General features: G+C 48.3%; 1 protein-coding gene and 1 pseudogene across 1 annotated transcript; both read left to right on the top strand.

Moving 5' to 3' along the window:
• Positions 1-244: 244 nt before the first annotated feature.
• Positions 245-3,169, top strand: LOC100280914 (uncharacterized). The gene is made up of 3 exons (NM_001153834.2): positions 245-384; positions 530-1,153; positions 2,643-3,169. The coding sequence occupies exons 2-3, from the start codon at positions 639-641 to the stop codon at positions 2,872-2,874; spliced, it is 747 nt and encodes a 248-aa protein (NP_001147306.1). The 5' UTR covers positions 245-384; positions 530-638; the 3' UTR covers positions 2,875-3,169.
• A 12,081-nt stretch (positions 3,170-15,250) lies between these two features.
• On the top strand, positions 15,251-16,544 carry LOC103628123 (uncharacterized; annotated as a pseudogene).
• Positions 16,545-21,629: the final 5,085 nt, after the last annotated feature.

The raw sequence follows: 21,629 nt of genomic DNA, 5'->3' as shown, positions 1-21,629 counted from the left end.
ATTCAGTTTCTTAAAAACTAAGAAGCTGGTCTTCCCAGCTAAAACTAGCTAAGAAACTAGGTGGATCCAAACATATTCTCCTAGTTTTTTCTAAAAATCAGTTTCTACAAGCCAGATCTAGAAACTAGTTTTTAAAAAATTAGAGTGATCTAAACACAGCCTAAGTTATGAGACATAATTCAGTTACCTATAACTAGGAATGTTGGAAACATAACTAGAATGGTGACAACAGGCAACTAGTCTTCCTTAAACAAAGAGGCATTTTTGTCCACGACGCCCTGCCTCGCGGCCTGAGCTGGCACATCTCCACTCCTCGCCCTCTCTACTGTCCTGTCTCCTCACTCCACCGGTCCAACCCAACAACCAGCCCCGCCGAATTCCAAGGTCTATTCTTCTGCCCCTCGGGCGTTCCCGAGATCGCATTTCCGAGTTCCTGATCACGGGAAACCCTTCTGGGGACCCGGGAATTCCTCCCTCAGATCCGCGCTTTCCTTGGAGGCGTCGCTGAATAGCTCGGTTCTTTGCGCAGGTTTCCCGCGTGCGGCGGCGAGCGGGGCGGGACGTGCCGGGGACGGTGGTTGGGTTGGATTGGATTGGATCGGATCGGTGCCGCCCGTTGACCAGAGCGTAAACCAGAGATGGGCAAGGGCGGCGGCTGCGTCCCCAGCAAGAAGCGCCAGCCGCCGGCCGCCGCGCCTTCTTCGTCGTCCGCCGCGGCGGCGGTGCCGCGCGAGGCGCCCGAGGAGGAGGCGGCCGCCGCGGTCGGGCGAAAGCTGCGGCTCTACATCGTGTTCTACTCGATGTACGGGCACGTGGAGTCCCTGGCACGGCGCGCAGCGGCTGGCGCCGGCGCAGTGGACGGCCTGGAGGCCGTGCTGCGGCGGGTCCCCGAGACGCTCCCGCCGGAGGTGCTGGAGAAGATGCAGGCGCCGGTCAAGGACCCCGCGGTCCCCGTGATCGCGTCGGCCGCGGAGCTGCAGGAGGCTGACGGAGTGTTGTTTGGCTTCCCGACGAGGTACGGCGCCATGGCTGCGCAAATGAAGGCCTTCTTCGACTCCACCGGCTCGCTCTGGGAGGCGCAGAAGCTCGCTGGGAAGCCCGCCGGGTTCTTCGTCAGCACCGGAACGCAGGGCGGGGGGCAGGAGACCACGGCGTAAGAATCTCTTTACTATTCTTTCAGGTTTCTTTTATTTAATACCTGTTACATGATCTTGAAGGAAGAATTGAATTTTTGCATTGGAACACTTGCTATTCTGTTGATAGGCCGTTACTGAAAACAGACCTTACTTCTTGAGATTAATTATTATACTTTGCTGCTATACAGGTGTTTAACTGAAATACATATCTATGGCGATACTATAACCCTGATCAGTTAACTGGCATTAAGGATTTGTAACGTTTTCACTGCCCGTTGGTTTAGGCTTCATGTGTGAGATAATGAAGTCATGGATTACCTTAGCACTGCACACATTTTTCTGCTTTGTTTGAAGTTGTTTGTGTTCCTTCTCCCCAATTTTCAGAATTACCTATTTTTATTGTATGTTTGATCATTTTCTCTTCCATTTCATCCACCGTTTTCCATGGAAAGAGGAGGGGTGTCCCCGTACCACCACGCACGCGTGCGCGTGCACACATATAACGAGGAACCATTACTAAAATGAGCGGCAACACTTGTAACTGAAGCTGAGATGCTATTATTATTTTGACAACTTTCCATAATTCACTATCAACTGCTTCTAAAGGAAGTTGAAATGCATGTGTCATGGTAATGCTGATAACAATTTGGTTGTTTGGAAATAAGAAATTGAAGTACCATATTCGTAGCAATTTATATTTCGTCGCACTATTTTCTTCATTATTGATGATGATGGTGCTGTACAGTTACTATGAACAACTACACAGGGTGGTCACAGATGAATTTAAGGACATCGGATATGATCTGTACAAAAAGACTCTTTTGAGTTAATGCCATAGCCCGTAGTGCAATTAGGTGTACCTGATCGATATCTGCTGCAATGCACATCAAACTGCAGTGTGTGGTACAGTCCTAAGCATGGGCAGTAAATTCAAGATCTTTAAGATCAGGACGAACTAAAACAGATGCATGGTTGAGAAGTTCCTGTGAGAAATTAAAATTGCCAATTTTTAAATTCTTGCATCCAAACCAAGCCTAACTAAAACTACTACTTGCTGAAAACATTATCCCTTGTTCTCTCAAGGGATTTTGGATGTTTTTGCTTGTAGGTAAATGCTCATTGTTCCAGTTTATATGCTTTTAAGTTTCTTCACTTGAATGAGCTAGAGTATACCTTGTTAATTGCTTTTATAGCCTGCTTAAGGAAAAACTATGCAAAGAAAATGCACAAATCTTAAAGCATAAATAATAACCATCACTTACTTTTAGTACGAAGTTGTTACATAATTCCTATAGAATCATAATTCTCTGGTACAAGGCTGGGAATAGTGATCATGTAAGAATCTAAATTCTAAAAGCATTGGAATCCTTATGCCTTGGTTTTATTCTCCCTACTTGTTTGCAACTTGTAATTTTTCTCGATATAATCTCTGTAGCTGAATTGAAGTATCTGTTTTCACCATGCCTAAGCTATTCCTGATCAGTGACCATGCTTTATTTATTGTAGTTGGACGGCCATCACCCAGCTAGCTCACCATGGAATGCTTTTCGTCCCAATTGGCTACACCTTTGGTTCAGGCATGTTCGACATGGATGGTATCAGAGGAGGCAGCCCCTATGGCGCGGGGGTATTTGCTGGCGATGGCAGCAGACAACCCAGTGAGACTGAACTCGCCCTTGCAGAGCACCAGGGCAAGTACATGGCCTCCATAGTGAAAAAGCTAGCTCTCCATGCTTGAGACAGCCACCCCTGTGCAGTGGAAGTCACATGGTCACCTTCCTCCGGTGCTCGGCTTCTCCTATTGTTTCCGGATACATCCGGCCCGTCGTATATGTGCACAGCTTGCCCTATCGTTTGTGAAAGTAGCCACCCCTAAATTAAGGTTCATTTGTACATTGTCGGCATATTCATATTGTTGTCCATTTGAACAATAAGAGTGTCATAATAAACATCATATGTCATATTGGTTTTGGTGTTTGTTTTGTTGCACGGAACTGTTCTTATACTATAAAAGAAGAGTAATTTTGTTCTGATGTTTTTCTTGTCTGCTTCAATCTACCATTTTTCTGATGTGGTCCTTTGGATTAAGAAAGCTCTTGGATTAAATGATTAGCCGTCTTGAAATCCTATAATATTACTATGAGATGGCTCTTTCATAGCCATTTAGGAGGAAATTCTAGGATGAGATCCAATCTCTTTGAAACTTTCTTTTACATCTTTCACTTAAACTCCTGGTGTTTCTCAACTCCTTATTAGAACTTTACTGCGTTCTCAACTCCTTCAGGATAATGCAACTTCAAATCATGTATTTTGACCTTGTTATTTCCAACTCTTGTGCGTTGGACATCCAACCTTCCAAAGCGACCTCTGTTCTTGCTCATCTGCAAAGACCTTGATGTCAACTGTAATTGATCACATTTTACTATGTACTTCAGCATTTTAGAGGGGGGAAGTATATTTAAAACCTCACTCGACTATCAGCTCAGTCCAATTATGTTTCATGAACCGTAAAATCATATATCTTTTACTCCTTAACTATTTGATACTGTGCAAATCATGCCTCTTGGTTTTATAGAAAAGGTCCATTTCACCTCTCTCAAATTTTATTCTGGTTAACTTTTCTCTTTGTCCCTCAACATTATAAGAAGTGAAGAACTAGAAGAATATCCAGTATATTGCAGCGATAATTAGTTAGAAATAAAGCTGTATGTACGATCTTGACATAGGCGTTTTTGTGTCAGTTGTAGTCAAAATTGGGCAACACAGTGGAAAAAAAAACTCAACCGGTAAGGAAAAGACTGCCCTCATAGTATTAAATTAAGAAAAAACTCAATCAGAACTCCGATCGAGAAATGTCGAAAGTTGGCCCCGTGGAACACGAGAGTCCGCCCCCTAAGTTAAATTTTTACTTGTGGTTTGAACCTTTCCAGCCCCTACACGAGGATCTGTCCCCCGTAGGTTAGTAAATTTCATATGCACATAACCAGCGAGTGACTTTTTTTAATCTTAGCTTGAAATTCGCTTCCACTAAAATTACTCAGACCACCTAACTAACTCGGCTAGAGGTCATTTCGCAGTGAAAGAATCTAATAAAAAAGCCTAATAGAATCTAATAGAATATTAGATTGAATGATAAGACAGTGGGACGATGAAAGACAGTGGAAGAATCTAATAAAAAGCCTAATAGAATATTAGATTGAATGGTAAGACAATGGGACGATGCAACAAAACTATATTAGAATATGGATGTCTTTTGTTTTGATAGATTGAAAATAGTAGTTGAACCTACCTTCCTAGAAAAGAAGTGATTGTGCTTAGCTTAAGAGAATGGGTTGGATTTTTTTCTACAGAGGGCGATATAGATAATGGATGGCGTGTATAGCTTACATGAAGAGTTTAAAATTATGAGAAAATAATGTGAATAGCTTGCATGTCTAAATTTAAAAGTACTCATGGGTTCACTTTATAAGATGTATATAAATATATCTTGTGTTACATGCTCGTACCTTTGCCTTCTTACAGGGCAAAGAAAGATGTCTCACTGAACTGAGCAATGAGCTTAAAATATTGGAGACTGAACATGCAGAATGTCCTGTGAAGGCGAGATCAAATAGGCAAATCAAGTCTTTCAGGTGAAATATTTAGTAATTAGTATTGGTTCTCACAGTAAAACATATATGCTCAAAGACTTCTTTGTTCCACAACTCCAGATTTCTATGATTTTTTCAATTTTGATGCTATTTGTTGGCATGCCGTACTTTTCATGTTTCTGTGTGGCCTAGATATCTATTTTCATGTTCTTGTTTCTTTGTATTACAAGATATATTACAAACTCTCCTAAATACTGAACATCGTCGTACTAGATATATTACAAAATAATTTACGTGAACTGATGTATTTCTTGTCACAGTGTCGGCTTGCACTCCAAAGGAAACACTTGCAATACTGAAGTTATAAAAGGATTTTTCAGATCTTGCCTGCATACTACCAGATGCTGGAGGTACTGTGTTTCAGATTCACTACTTGGAGCAATCAGCATATTTATCAGTGTTATGAGCTCTGTGCTGTGACAAGCCCACCTCTCATTGTACAATTGTTACCTATACATTTTTCTCTACAAGCTCCAGATATAAGTAATCAAATCATAGATGATATAATCATTGGATAAATTGTATATTCTTGTACTGTATTCCCTTAGTTCCGAATTATAGTTCACTTTGGTTTTGTCCCAAGTCAAACTTCTTAAATTTTGAGCAATTTTATAGAAATTCGCACCAATATCTGCAGCATGAAGTTTATTTCATTAAATTCTCCATGAAACTAATATTGGAAGAACATTTATTTGAACCTCGAGATGTTGACACATTTTTTGAAAAACAAGGTCAAAGTTAGAGAGGTTTGACTCAGGACAAGCCAAACTACACTATAATTCGAAACAGAAGCATGTTACTTGTTTGCTTTCTTCAGTACTCTTTACCTATACGTTTTTACAATTGCAGGTCAAGCTTCTATCTGAACTAAAAAATGAACTTAGAATCCCACACATTGAGCATAACAAAGTTCTTATGAAGATCATTTTAAATGAGCATGTCAAGTCATTGAGGTGGATTTGAACTTGGTGTATATGTAGACAAATAGCGGCCGGTTGGCCCCCGCGTAGCCCCCGCCTAGGCGACACGGCGACGCCCCGCACCCCTTGCCGTCGTCGCCCGCAAATCCTCCCTCCCCTCCCCTTGCCGCCACCGAAGGGGTCTGCCGGAGGCCAGCTCAGCCCCTAGGATAGCGGCGGCGGGGTATTTCGCGTGGATCTGGTGGGAGATGGCGCGACACATCGGCGGCGGAGCGCGCGGCGGTGCGGTGCCTACGGGTGGCCGTAGTCGTGCTGGGGCGCTCCGTAGCGCGCGCCGCGGAGTTCGTCGGGCGGCGGCTGAGGCCCAGGCGGCCAAGCGTCGCGGGACACCGCCGTGATGGCATCGTGGCCTGCCTCCACGCCTCGCTTGAGGATATTGAAAGTCGCCTAGAGGGGGGTGAATAGGCAAATCTGAAATTTACAAACTTAAGTACACACTGCAAGCTGGGGTTAGCGTTAGAAATATAAACGAGTCCGAAAGAGAGGGCGAAAACAAATCACAAGCGAATAAGAGCGGATGACACGGTGATTTGTTTTACCGAGGTTCGGTTCTTGCAAACCTACTCCCCGTTGAGGTGGTCACAAAGACCGAGTGTCTTTCAACCCTTTCCCTCTCTCAAACGGTCACTTAGACCGAGTGAGCTTCTCTTCTCAATCACACGGGACACTAAGTCCCCACAAGGACCACCACACAATTGGTGTATCTTTCCTTGATTACAATTGAGATGGAAACAAGAAAGAATGAAGAAGAAAAGCAATCCAAGCGCAAGAGCTCAAATGAACACAAATGTCTCTCTCTCTAGTCACTAATTGATTGGAATGATCTTTGGACTTGGGAGAGGATTTGATCTCTTTATTTGTGTCTTGGGGTGAAGTCTAGAGCTCTTGTATGAGGTTTGATGGCTGAAAACTTGGATGCAATGAATGGTGGGTGGTTGGGGGTATTTATAGCCCCAACCAGCAAAATAGCCGTTGGTGAAGGCTTCTGTCGCATGGCGCACCGGACAGTCCGGTGCGCCAGCCACGTCACCGGGCCGTTGGGTTCCGACCGTTGGAGCTTCTGACAAGTGGGCCACCGGACAGTCCGGTGGTGCATCGGACAGGCACTATTCACTGTCCGGTGCGCCTTCTGGCGCTGCTCTGACTTCTGCGCGCGCAGGCGCGCACTGTTCACTTTTACTGTTCCGTTGCAGACGACCGTTGGTGCTGTGTAGCCGTTACTCTGCTGGCACACCGGACAGTCCGGTGCTACACCGGACAGTCCGGTGAATTATAGCGGAGTGGCTCCCAGAATTCCTGAAGGTGGCAAGTTAGGAGTTTGGTTTCCTGGTGCACCGGACACTGTCCGGTGGCACACCGGACAGTCCGGTGCGCCAGACCAGGGCTGCCTTCGGTTGCTTTGCTCCATTCTTTTTGAACCCTTTCTTTGAACTTTGTATTGGTTTATTGTGAACCTTTGGCACCTATAAAACTTATAATCTAGAGCAAACTAGTTAGTCCAATTGTTTGTGTTGGGCAATTCAACCACCAAAATTATTTAGGAAAAGGTGTGAGCCTATTTCCCTTTTAATCTCCCCCTTTTTGGTGATTGATGCCAACACAAACCAAAGCAAATGTATAAGTGCAGAATTGACTTAGTTTGCATAAGGTAAGTGCAAAGTTTACTTGGAATTTAAACCAATATACATCTCATAAGATATGCAAGGATGTTTTCTTCTATTTTAACATTTTGGACCACGCTTGCACCACATGTTTTGTTTTTGCAAACTCTTTTGGAAATTCTTTTCAAAGTATTTTTGCAAAATTGTCAAAGGTAAATGAATAAGATTTTGAGAAGCATTTTCAAGATTTGAAATTTTCTCCCCCTGTTTCAAATGCTTTTCCTTTGACTAAACAAAACTCCCCCTCAATAAAATTCTCCTCTTAGTGTTCAAGAGGGTTTTAGATATTAATTTTGAAAGGGGTCATACTAATTTGAAAATTCTATCAAAACTAAGATACCAATTGAAAACAACTTTCTTTTAATACAAATTTGAAAGACTTCATTTTTGAAATTGGTGGTGGTGCGGTCCTTTTGCTTTGGTCTAATACTTTCTCCCCCTTTGGCAAGAATCGCCAAAAACGAATACTCGTGAGTGAAATATAAGCCCTTTTACTTTCTCTCCCCCTTTGGCAAATAATATATGAGTGAAGATTATACCAAATTGGAGAGCGGTGCTGAGTGACCGTGACGGATGAATAATTCGATGGAGTGGAGTGGAAGCCTTGTCTTCGCCGAAGACTCCTTTTCCCTTTCAATCTATGACTTATCATGAAATACACTTGAAAATCACATTAGTCATAACAAAGAAAGAGATATGATCAAAGGTATAAATGAGCTATGTATGCAAGAAATCAATCAAAATTCCTAGAATCAAGAATATTTAGCTCATGCCTAAGTTTGGTAAATGATTTCTCATCTAATGGCTTGGTAAAAATATCGGCTAATTGTTCTTTGGTGTTAATGTAAGCAATCTCGATATCTCCCCGTTGATGGTGATCCCTCAAAAAGTGATACCGAATGACGATGTGTTTAGTGCGGCTGTGTTCAACGGGATTATCCGCCATGCGGATTGCACTCTCATTATCACATAGAAGAGGAACTTTGGTTAATTTGTAACCATAGTCCCTAAGGGTTTGCCTCATCCAAAGTAATTGCGCGCAACAATGGCCTGCGACAATGTACTCAGTTTCGGCGGTAGAAAGAGCTACATAATTTTACTTCTTGGAAGCCCAAGACACCAGAGATCTTCCTAAGAACTGGCAAGTCCCTGATGTGCTCTTTCTATCAATTTTACACCCTGCCCAATCAGCATCTGAATAACCAATTAAATCAAATGTGGATCCCCTGGGGTACCAAAGGCCAAACTTAGGAGTATAAACTAAATATCTCAAGATTCGTTTTACGGCCCTAAGGTGAACTTCCTTTGGATCGGCTTGGAATCTTGCACACATGCATACGGAAAGCATAATATCCGGTCGAGATGCACATAAATAGAGTAAAGAACCTATCATCGACCGGTATACCTTTTGATCTACGGATTTACCTCCCGTGTCGAGGTCGAGATGCCCATTGGTTTCCATGGGTTTGGTATCCTTCATCCCAAACTTAGTGAGTATGTCTTGAATGTACTTCATTTGGCTGATGAAGGTGCCCTCTTGGAGTTGCTTCACTTGAAATCCTAAAAAGTACTTCAACTCCCCCATCATAGACATCTCGAATTTTTGAATCATAATCCTACTAAACTATTCACAAGTAGATTTGTTAGTAGACCCAAATATAATATCATCAACATAAATTTGGCATACAAACAAATCATTTGCAATTGTTTTAGTAAAGAGAGTAGGATCGGCTTTTCCGACTTTGAAGCCATTAGCGATAAGGAAATCTCTTAGGCATTCATACCATGCTCTTGGGGCTTGCTTGAGCCCATAAAGCGCCTTAGAGAGTTTATAGACATGGTTAGGGTACTCACTATCTTCAAAGCCGGGAGGTTGCTCAACATAGACCTCCTTGATTGGTCCATTGAGAAAGGCACTCTTCACGTCCATTTGATAAAGCTTGAAGCCATGGTAAGTAGCATAGGCAAGTAAAATGCGAATTGACTCAAGCCTAGCTACGAGTGCATAGGTTTCACCGAAATCCAAACCTTCGACTTGTGAATATCCCTTGGCCACAAGTTGGGCTTTGTTCCTTGTCACCACACCATGCTCATCTTGTTTGTTGCGGAAGACCCACTTGGTTCCTACAACATTTTGGTTAGGACGTGGAACTAAATGCCATACCTCATTCCTTGTGAAGTTGTTGAGCTCCTCTTGCATTGCCAACACCCAATCTGAATCCCTTAATGCGTCTTCCACCCTGTATGGCTCAATAGATCATTGTCCTCCTTGATCATTAGCATCTCCTCCTTGATCATTGTCCTCCTCTTGAGGTGGCTCATCTTCTTGATCTTCATTTTCATCCTCTTGAGCTTGATCCTCATCTTGGGTTGGTGGAGATGCTTGATTTGAAGATGATGGTTGATCTTGTGCTTGTGGAGGCTCTTCGGATTCCTTAGGACACACATCCCCGATGGACATGTTCCTTAGAGCGACGCATGGAGCCTCTTCATCATCTAGCTCATCAAGATCAACTTGCTCTACTTAAGAGCCGTTAGTCTCATCAAACACAATGTCACAAGAAACTTCAACTAGTCCAGTGGACTTGTTAAAGACTCTATATGCCCTTGTGTTTGAATCATATCCTAGTAAAAAGCCTTCTACAGCCTTAGGAGCAAATTTAGATTTTCTACCTCTTTTAACAAGAATAAAGCATTTGCTACCAAAGACTCTAAAATATGAAACATTTGGCTTTTTACCGGTGAGGAGTTCATATGATGTCTTCTTGAGGATTCGGTGAAGATATAACCGGTTGATGGCGTAGCAAGCGGTGTTGACCGCCTCGACCCAAAACCGATCTGAAGTCTTGTACTCATCAAGCATGGTTCTTGCCATGTCCAATAGAGTTCTATTCTTCCTCTCCACTACACCATTTTGTTGTGGTGTGTGGGGAGAAGAGAACTCATGCTTGATGCCCTCCTCCTCAAGGAAGCCTTCTATTTGTGAGTTCTTGAACTTTGTCCCGTTGTCGCTTCTAATATTTTTGATCCTTAAGCCAAACTCATTTTGAGCCCGTCTCAAGAATCCCTTTAAGGTCTCTTGGGTTTGTGATTTATCCTGCAAAAAGAACACCCAAGTGAAGCGAGAGTAATCATCCACAATAACTAGACAGTACTTACTCCCGCCGATGCTTATGTAAGCTATCGGGCTGAATAGGTCCATATGGAGTAGCTCAAGCGGCCTGTCAGTCGTCATGATGTTCTTGTGTGGATGATGAACACCAACTTGCTTCCCTGCTTGACATGAGCTACAAACCCTGTCTTTCTCAAAATGAACATTTGTTAGTCCCAAAATGTGTTCTCCCTTTAGAAGCTTATGAAGATTCTTCATCCCAACGTGGGCTAGTCGGCGATGCCAGAGCCAACCCATGTTAGTCTTAGCAATTAAGCAAGTGTCGAGTTCAGCTCTATTAAAATCAACTAAGTATAGCTGACCCTCTAACACTCCCTTAAATGCTACTGAATCATCACTTCGTCTAAAGACAGTAACACATATATCCGTAAAAAAACAATTGTAGCCCATTTTGCATAATTGAGAAATGGAAAGCAAATTGTAATCTAAAGAGTCTACAAGAAAAACATTTGAAATAGAATGGTCAGGAGATATAGCTATTTTACCAAGTCCTTTGACCAAACCTTGATTTCCATCCCCGAATGTGATAGCTCTTTGGGGATCATGGTTTTTCTCGTAGGAGGAGAACATCCTTTTCTCCCCAGTCATGTGGTTTGTGCACCCGCTATCAATGATCCAACTTGAGCCCCCGGATGCATAAACCTACAAAACAAGTTTAGGCCTTGTTCTTAGGTACCCAAACGGTCTTGGGTCCTTTAACATTAGAAACAAGCACCTTGGGTACCCAAACACAAGTCTTTGACCCCTTATGTTTGCCCCCGACATATTTGGCAACTACCTTGCCTGATTTGTTAGTTAAAACATAAGATGCATCAAAAGTATTAAATGAAATATTAGGTTCATTTGATGCAATAGGAGTTTTCTTCTTAGGCAATTTAGCACGAGTGGATTGCCTAGAACTAGAAGCCTCATTCTTATAAATAAAAGCATGATGAGAATGTGTCTTCTTTGCATGAATTCTCCTAATCTTATCCTCAGGATAACCAGCAAGATACAAAATATAACCCTCGTTATCCTGAGGCATGGGAGCCTTGCCGTTAACAAAATTTGACAATCTTTTAGGAGGGACATTAAGCTTGACATTGTCTCCTTGTTGGAAGCCAATGCCATCCTTAATGCCAGAGCGTCTCCCACTATAAAGCATACTACGAGCAAATTTAAAATTTCCATTCTCTAGTTCATGCTCGGTAATTTTAGCATCTAGTTTAGCTATATGATCATTTTGTTGTTTAATCATAACAAGGTGATCATGAATAGCATCTACATTAATATCTCTACATCTAGTGCAAATAGAAACATGCTCAACGGTAGATGTAGAGGGTTTGCAATCTTTTAGTTCAACAATCTTAGCATGTAAAATAGCATTCTCATCTCTAAGATTGGAAATAGCATCATTGCAAACATTTAAATCTTTAACCTTAGCAATTGATTTTTCATTTTCAATCTTGAGGCTAGAAAGAGATGCATTCAATTTACCAATCTTAGTAGTTAAACTAGCATTATCATTTCTAAGATTAACAAATGAATCATCACAAACATTTGATTTCTCAACCTTAGCAATTAATTTGGCATTTTCATTTCTAAGGCTAGAAATAGTGTCATGGCAAGTGCTTAGCTCACTAGTTAATTTTTCACATTTTTCTACCTCTAAAGCATAAGCATTTTTAACCTTAACATGCTTTTTGTTTACCTTAATAAGGAAGTCCTCTTGGCTATCCAAGAGTTCATCCTTCTCATGAATAGCACTAATTAATTCATTCAATTTCTCTTTTTTTGCATGTTAAGATTGGCAAAAAGAGTAAGCAAGTTATCCTCATCATCACTAGAATTATCCTCATCACTAGAGGTTGCATACTTAGTGGAGGATTTTGATTTTACCTTCTTCTTTTTGCCGTCCTTTGCCATGAGTCACTTGTGGCCGACGTTGGGGAAGTGGAGACCTTTGTTGACGGCGATGTTTGTGGCGTCCTCGTCGGAGGAGGAGTCGGTGGAGCTCTCGTCGGAGTCCCACTTCCGGCAAACATGGGCATCGCCGCCCTTCTTCTTGTAATACTTCTTCTTCTCCTTCCTTCTTCCCTTCTTGTCGTTATCCCTGTCGCTATCACTAGACAAAGGACATTTAGCGATAAAATGATCGGGCTTACCACATTTGTAGCAAACCTTCTTGGAGCGGGGTTTGTAATCCTTCCCCCTCCTTTGCTTGAGGATTTGGCGGAAGCTCTTGATGATGAGTGCCATTTCCTCGTTGTCGAGCTTGGATGCGTCGATGAGAAGCCTACTTGATGTAGACCCTTCCTTCTTCTCCTCTGTCGCTTTGAAGGCGACGGGTTGCACCTCGGATGTAGAGGTGGTGCCTTGCTCGATGATTTTCTTGGAGCCTTTGATCATCAATTCAAAGCTCACAAATTTTCCTATAACTTCCTCGAGAGACATTAGCTTGTATCTAGGATCACCACGAATTAATTGAACTTGAGTGGGATTAAGAAATACAAGTGATCTTAGAATAACCTTGACCATCTCATGGTCATCCCATTTGGTGCTCCCGGGGTTGCGCACTTGGTTCACCAAGGTCTTGAGCCGGTTGTACATGGCTTGTGGCTCTTCCCCTTGGTGAAGCATGAATCGACTGAGCTCCCCCTCGATCGTTTCCCTCTTGGTGATCTTGGTCACCTCGTCTCCTTCGTGTGCGGTCTTGAGTACATCCCAAATCTCTTTGGCGCTCTTCAACCCTTGCACCTTGTTATACTCCTCTCGACTTAGAGAGGCGAGAAGTATAGTGGTGGCTTGGGAGTTGAAGTGCCGGATTTGGGCTACCTCGTCCGAGTCATAGCCTTCATCCCTCACGGATGGTTCCTGTGCACCAAACTCAACAATGTCCCAAATGCTAGTGTGGAGTGAGGTTAGATGGTGCCTCATTTTATCACTCCACATATAATAATCTTCACCGTCAAAAACTGGTGGTTTGCCTAGTGGGACGGAAAGTAAAGGGGTGTGTTTGGAAATGCGAGGATAGTGTAAGGGGATCTTACTAAACTTCTTGCGCTCATGGCGCTTAGAAGTGACGGACGGCGCGTCGGAGCCGGAGGTGGATGGCGATGAAGAGTCGGTCTCGTAGTAGACCACCTTCTTCATCTTCTTTTTCTTCTCGCCACTCCGATGCGTCTTGTGTGAAGGGGATCCCTTCACCTTGTTGCCGGACTCCCCGGATGGAGCCTTCCCATGGCTTGTGGCGGGCTTCTCGCCGGTCACCATCTCCTTCTTGGCGTGATCTCCCGATATCACTTCGAGCGGTTAGGCTCTAATGAAGTACCGGCTCCGATACCAATTGAAAGTCGCCTAGAGGGGGGTGAATAGGCAAATCTGAAATTTACAAACTTAAGTACACACTGCAAGCCGAGGTTAGCGTTAGAAATATAAACGAGTCCAAAAGAGAGGGCAAAAACAAATCACAAGCGAATAAGAGCGGATGACACGGTGATTTGTTTTACCGAGGTTCGGTTCTTGCAAACGTACTCCCTGTTGAGGTGGTCACAAAGACCGGGTCTCTTTCAACCCTTTCCCTCTCTCAAACGGTCACTTAGACCGAGTGAGCTTCTCTTCTCAATTACATGGGACACTAAGTCCCCACAAGGACCACCACACAATTGGTGTCTCTTGCCTTGATTACAATTGAGATGAAAACAAGAAAGAATGAAGAAGAAAAGCAATCCAAACGCAAGAGCTCAAATGAACACAAATGTCTCTCTCTCTAGTCACTAATTGATTGGAATGATCTTTGGACTTGGGAGAGGATTTGATCTCTTTGTTTGTGTCTTGGAGTGAAGTCTAGAGCTCTTGTATGAGGTTTGATGGATGAAAACTTGGATGCAATGAATGGTGGGTGGTTGGGGGTATTTATAGCCCCAACCACCAAAATAGTCGTTGGTGAAGGCTTCTGTCGCGTGGCGCACCGTACAGTCCGGTGCGCCAGCCTCGTCACCAGGCCGTTGGGTTTCGACCTTTGGAGCTTCTAACAGGTGGGCCACCGGACAGTCCGGTGGTGCACCGGACAGGCACTATTCACTGTCCGGTGCGCCTTCTGGCGCTGCTCTGACTTCTGCACGCGCAGGCGTGCACTGTTCACTTTTACTGTTCTGTTGCAGACAACTGTTGGCGCTGTGTAGCCGTTACTCCGCTGGCACACCGGACAGTCCGGTGCTACACCGGACAGTCTGATGAGTTATAGCGGAGTGGCTCCCAGAATTTCCGAAGGTGACAAGTTTAGAGTGGGGTTCCTTGGTGCACCGGACACTGTCCGGTGGCACACCGGACAGTCCGGTGCGCCAGACCAGGGCTACCTTCGGTTGCTTTGCTCCATTCTTTTTGAACCCTTTCTTTGAACTTTGTATTGGTTTATTGTGAACCTTTGGCACCTATAAAACTTATAATCTAGAGCAAACTAGTTAGTCCAATTGTTTGTGTTGGGCAATTCAACCACCAAAATTATTTAGGAAAAGGTGTGAGCCTATTTCCCTTTCAGATATGCTCCGGTCGCCGCTATCGTGCGTTGTCGGTGGTGGCTAGGGCGACGCTGAGTTGTGCTTCTTCGAGGCGGAGGTCGTCGACGCGTGCGTCGGCGGGCAGATCTGAGCGGGGGACGGCGCACGGTGGCATGGGCGACTCGGCGGGGCCGGTGCGCTGGCTGCGGTGAGGAAGACCACTGGGTGGTGACTGCGGTGGAGATCTAGCGGTGCGGTCGCAGCGCTATTGCTGCCTGCTGGGGCTACTGAGTGGTCCGGCGGTGGCGGCGGGCTTCCCGGCTGTGGGCGAGTGGCTGCTGTGTTGAGTGCTTCCGGCGGTTGCGGTGGTGAGGGGCAGGGAGGAGCAGAGGTTGGAGTAGCAACCTGTGGCCTGCTCGTGCGGGCGTCGAGGCCTTGTCTGGGGCTACGGCCACCGGATCTTTCTCCTCAGCGGTGGTGTGTGGCGACGACAAGTGGGCAGCAACCTGCAGTGCCCTAGTGGCGTCTGCGGTGGTGCCCATGCCAGCGGATCTAGCGCGTCGCAGCGGCTGCTGCCAGGGATGGCCGACGGGAGGTGCGATGGTGCGACATGAGGTGCTGTCGCCGCTTGACTAGGACCATGAGCCCAGCCGGGGGTGGTAGCGATCGACGCAGCTTTGCGGCTGTTGTGGCAGACGACGCGTCGATGACCCTCTGGATGGATCTATGTGGGTTGTCTGGGCGGCGGTAGTGGTAAAGGTGGTTGCTTTGTCCCGGGTTCCTGGCCGAACGTTGTGCTGGGGTTTTCTTGGGCGAAAATTTTGGCGACGGCGACGCCTTTGGGCGCCGCTTCCCCTACCGAGGGCGTCGGCTCCCCAGCACTGTCTTCCATGGGTGAAAGCCCGGTCCATCTCAAATCGGCGACGATGGCGTCCCCGACGTCACTCCCTTTCTGAAGGCATCGCTACTGAAGTTCGTCTCGACCACGTCGTAGCCTTTGGTGGTTGCTTTCGTCTTTCGGGTCCCGATTTGCGTGTGGAGGTGGGGGCTTGCATCATGTAGTCGAAGCTGCTACGTCAGGGGATGTGGCTCGGCAACGATGACATGGGGCGAACCCCCCCCCCCCCCCTTCTTCGTGGGCTGGTCTGCTTCGAAGATGAGGCATTTGGCGGAGGCGGGGCGGTGGATCAAGGTTTGGAAGTCTCGCTGCTGAAGAATCGGAGCTGTCTCGAGTGGGGTGTCTCATGGCTTGGCAACGAAGGTGCGCCACAATCTTCCTTCTCCTGTGCTGGTGTTTGTAATCGTCGTCGTGTTTCATTTGGCCTTGTGCTGCCCGTATTGGGAGTCGGAGCTCGTCACTTATGTTGAGCTCGGCAACAATGACTCAAGATAGGCATTATGTGTGTGGTTGCTGTTGTCTGGGTTGTTTGTGCGCCCTATATAGGTTTTGGGCCCGGTTTCCCTTAAAGCTAGGTCAAATCCTTTCTTCTTAATTGAGAGGCAGAGCATCTGCCATTACGTTCAAAAAAAGTCATTGAGGTGAGCATGTCTAGTCATTTGTTCTCAGTACGAAGTGTATGCTTATTGAATGAATTTTCTTCCCTGTAGTTTCACATGCCTTATTGAACAGGAAATTTAGTTTGTCAAATATGTCTGTTGTTATAAAGATCAATCCTTCTTTCGATGTGCATGTTGTGGTTCATTACAAGATTGTCTCAACTGATCAGGTTTGCACTTCATCCACAAGCTGCCTTAGTTTGACAAATCAAAATTTTCTCCAAAAGGTATCAAAATCCATGTGGCAAAATATCACCGTAAAATTATTATATGCAAAATCCATGTGGCAAAATAGTATAAAACATAGATACGAAACGACAAATATCACTATGATATGCAAAATACATGTGGCAAAATATCACCGTAAAACTATTATATTGGCGAGATAAATATGTAATCTTATTATAGCTAAGTGCACGTGTGTTGCTACGGTTTCTATATATCAGATAATTAGACTTTAATTTAACAAATCACAAAAATATGTGGGTTATGTTGGTTAGATGAATGTGGATGTAGAGCAAACAAATATTCAAACCACTATCTATTGATAGACTTTGTTTTAACAAAACAAATATATATATATATATATGTGTCGGCATTTCGACCCCGGGGGGTCCCTGGACCGACGAGTAAATTGTCGCTGCGTGTCCCAGCCCAGATGGGTCGGCGCGAGACGGAACACAAAGGGGGAGAAACAGTAAGGGGAAACCGCGGCCTTCGTGTTGTCCTGCGCCCAGGGCGGATGCGCTTGCAGTAAGGGGTTACAAGCGTTCGCGTGGGAGGGAGAGAGAGAGAGAGAGTCTTGTGCGTCGGCCCGTTCTCCCGCGCTGCCAACCCTCTCCTACGAGAGCCCTGAACCTTCCTTTTATAGGCGTAAGGAGAGGGCCCAGGTGTACAATGGGGGGTGTAGCAATGTGCTAACGTGTCTAGCAGAGAGGAGCCAGAGCCCTAAGTACATGTCGTCGTGGCTGTCGGAGAGGTTTTGGCGCCCTTTTCATGTGATGTCGTGGCCGTCGGAGGAGCGCTTGAGCCCTGTGGAAGTACAGCTGTCGGGGCTGTCGGATCCTTGCTGACGTCTCCTTGCTTCCGTAAGGGGCTGAGAGCCGCCGTCGTCATGGAGCACGCGGGGTGCCATCATTACTTGTTTACTGGGGCGAGCCGGATGGGACGCCGGTCTTGTTCCCTGTAGCCTAAGCTAGCTAGTGGTAGGGTAATGATGGCCCCCTGTGACGTGGTCGGTCCGAGCCCAAGGTCAGGCGAGGCGGAGGCTCCTCCGAGGTCGAGGCTGAGTCCGAGCCCTGGCGTCGGGCGAGGCGTAGACCGTCGTCCGGGGTCAAGGTTGAGCCCGAGCCTTGGGGTCGGGCAAGGCGGAGACCGCCTTCCGGAGTCGAGGTTGAGTCCGAGCCCTGGGGTCGGGCGAGGCGGAGACCGCCTTCCGGAGTCGAGGTTGAGTTCGAGCCCTGGGGTCGGGCGAGGCGGAGTCCGTCTTCCGAGGTCGAGGTGGAGTCTGAGCCCTGGGGTCGGGCGAGGCGGAGCTTCCTATGGCGCCTGAGGCCGGTCTTGACGGCTGTCAGCCTCACCCTGACGGGTGGCACAGCAGTCGGAGCAGCGCAGGCGGCGCTATTTTCCTGTCAGGTCAGTCAGTGGAGCGGCAAAGTGACTGCGGTCACTTCGGCCCTGTCGACTGAGGAGCGCGCGTCAGGATAAGGTGTCAGTCGATCCTTGCATTAAATGCTCCTGCGATATGGTCAGTTGGCGTGGCGATCTGGCCAAGGTTGCTTCTCCGCGAAGCCTGGGCCTCGGGCGAGCCGAAGGTACGTCCGTTGCTTGAGGGGACCCTCGGGCGAGACGTGAATCCTCCTGGGTCGGCTGCCTTTGCCCGAGGCTGGGCTCGGACGTGGCGAGGCCGTGTCCCTTGAGTGGACGGAGCCTTGACCTGAATCGCGCCCATCAGGCCTTTGCAGCTTTGTGCTGATGGGGGTTACCAGCTGAGATTAGGAGTCTTGGGGGTACCCCTAATTATGGTCCCCGACAGTAGCCTCCGAGCCTCGAAGGGAGTGTTGGTACTCGCTTGGAGGCTTTTTGTCGCACTTTTTTGCAAGGGGACCGACCTTTCTCGGTTGGATTTCGTTCCGATGGGTGCGCGCGAGCGCACCCGCCGGGTGTAGCCCCCGAGGCCTCGGAGGAGTGGTTTGACTCCTTCGAGGTCTTAGCGCGTTTCATGATGCTTCGGCCGGTCTGGTTGTTCCCTCATGCGAACTGGCCGTAGCCCGTGTGCATAGTCAGGTTCCAAGTTCTCGGGCTGGTATGTTGACGCTGTCAACGGTTTGGCCGGAGCCGGGTTTGCGAGAGCAGCACCCGAGCCTCCGCACAGAGCGAGAGAACGGTCAAGGACTGACTCGGTTTTTTTCATACGCCCCTGCGTCGCCTTTCCGCAAGGAGGACGGGGGAGAGCGCCATGTTGCCCTCGGAGGGCGCCGAACATGGTGTCTCCAATGAGTTGCTAACGGGTGATCCGAGTGGACGCCCGTGCCCCGTTCGATAAGTGTCGGCTAGTGGCCCAGAGGCGCGCTCCAAAAGTACCTGCAGGTGATTTACCGAACCCGGTCCCGTTTGATAGGGTCCGAGGGCTCGATGCCTCCCTCTGATGGGATTCCGTTACAGAATCGCTTCTGCTGGTCTCGGAAATGTCCTAGGGTACCATGGGAGCGTAGCCCGAGCCTCGGCCATGTATCAGACGTACCCAGAGTCATCCCTCGCTCTGCGTGCTCTGAGGCGGCTGTCGAACCCTTCGGGGGCCAGCCTACGAACCCCTGATCAGTAATGGGCGCGGAGCCCGAGTGGCCTGAGGCGGCTGTCGAACCCTTCCGAGGGGCCAGCCTTCGAACCTTTGACCAGTAGTGGGCGCGGAGCCTGAGTGCTCTGAGACGGCTGTCGAACCCTTCCGAGGGGCCAGCCTTCGAACCTCTGATCAGTAGTGGGCGCGGAGCCCGAGTGCTCTGAGGCGGCTGTTGAACCCTTCCGAGGGGCCAGCCTTCGAACCTCTGATCAGTAGGAGGGCTCGGGGCCCGCTTCCTTCGCGGAGAAGGATCCCTTTCGGAGTATCCCCTTTCCCGGTCCCTGTAGCAAGAGAGAGAAAGAGGAAGAGGAAAAGGATACGAAATCGAACGACGTGGCGCACCTTTTTTGACGCGGTCATTATGGCGAAAGTGAAGCGTCGCCTGCTTCGCCTGCCAAAGGTGTCGCCTGTCCTGCCGCAGAGTTAATGCGACGGGACGAGTGGTTCGCGGGGCAGCCGTTGTGCGTGCACGAGCCATTTGAGGAACGGAACACGGGCGCGTCGTCTTCACACCATGGGAGAGGGCTCTCTCTCTGTCCCAGGAGGGGACGTGTGCCTGCAGACGACTTGACCGCTGCTTCCGCCCGCCTGCCGCCGCCATTACTGCCGGCCCACTTTTGGCCATATCGACCATCGCGCCTTCTCCCGCGGCTGACTGACCCGTGATCGATGTGCTCGGTTGGCACCGTTGGGCCATGCGCAGGGTTGTCTCGAGTCGCGGCACCGGTTCCGTAGTCGAGAAGGCGCGGTACTGACACAAGTGGCGGTGCAGTTTCCCGCACGTAGTAACCGGCGCGTCGGTTACATGACGTGTGGGTCTGGGCCCCCATGCTAGACGCGTCGGAGTCGAAAGGGTGCGACCCCTTGGTGCGGTTGCATGCCGCCTGCATGGCGGTCTGCCCTTTCACCCGCCGGTCCGGGTGAAAGTGGAGGAGTGCTTGTAACCGCTGGGCAGTTACGCGTTCTGCGTGCGGCGGTTTGGCTTCTTCTGCCCTGGGCCAGCTTGCATGACGCGTGGGACCCAGCCCCCGTGTCGTAGGGGGAAGATCTTGGAGCGTGTTGGTGAAGACTCAGTCCGCGACGGCTGAGGACGCAAGTGGGGAGAGTTGCCTTTAAAAGGAGGGTGACTCCCTTGGATGGCAACCATGTCTTCGCACTCTCCTTATGCATCGCGTCCTTCCACCTTCCGAGCCCCCGGATGGGGAGCGCCCGTGTTGCTTTCATCTTGTCGTCGTTGGAGGAATGCAACTTCGCGGAAGTTGGTACCTTTCAGCCATCGCTCGGCTTCAAGGATTTTCATCAGGCAGCCCGGCTGCATCCCCTCGCCGGTGGTCACCCAAGACGGTGACCACCAGTTTGATGGTGGGGAGAAGCAAGCCGGGCTGCGGCATCTGCCCCACCCTCAGCTTCAAGGATCTTCATCATCCTCGCTGGGGCGGAGGGCGAGCTGAGCCGGAGCTCCACCTCCCGCACGGGTTCGTGGGTCACCCTCTCCTTTAGCATTCAGGGGAGAGGGCGCTCACCGGCCTAGCGGAAGGGACGGACTTCGGCAACGCAGGGCTGGTCGGTCGCGAGCGTCATCAGCTTCAGCGTGTTGGGCTTGCTGGCTCAGCTGGCTCTGGCTCGGCTCCCGGTGCCCCCCTCCCGCCGTCGGGCGGAGCGTGGCCGCCTGCCCGCCGTACGAGCGGTTGTTGCGCCGCGCGCACCGGAGGACCGCCCAAGACGTCGCGCGCTGCTAGGGCGGCGTTCGTGTTCTTGGGCTGTCCTGCCTTTGCTCCGGTACGACGCCTCTACGCGAGGGGTCGATGCTCGCCTGTCCGGGAGGATCCGAGTGGGGATCTGCCGGTGGGCAGATGGCTGCCGTCGTCGGCGCCGAGGTGGTGGCGGCTGTAGAAGTCCTCGTCGCCGACGAGATCGCCGCCACCATCCGCGCTCCGGGCCTCCGGCTCTTTGGCTTTGATAGCTTGTCCTCGCCCCTCGAGTGGGGTCATGGGCGAGGGCCTTGTCGCAGCAGCGTCTGCCCTGGGGTCATTGTTGCTGCTGTTTGGCCGCCTGGAGCGGAGGTCATTGTCGCTGCTGCCGGAGTGGGCGGCGGTGAGCCACCTGGGGTTTTGTCGTCCCGCAGGCCCTCCAATGTGGGGGGTTGTTCGTACCTA

Source organism: Zea mays, chromosome 5 (assembly GCF_902167145.1).
Source record: "Zea mays cultivar B73 chromosome 5, Zm-B73-REFERENCE-NAM-5.0, whole genome shotgun sequence".
NCBI lineage: Eukaryota > Viridiplantae > Streptophyta > Magnoliopsida > Poales > Poaceae > Zea > Zea mays.
This window is presented reverse-complemented; position numbering and strand designations above follow the sequence as displayed.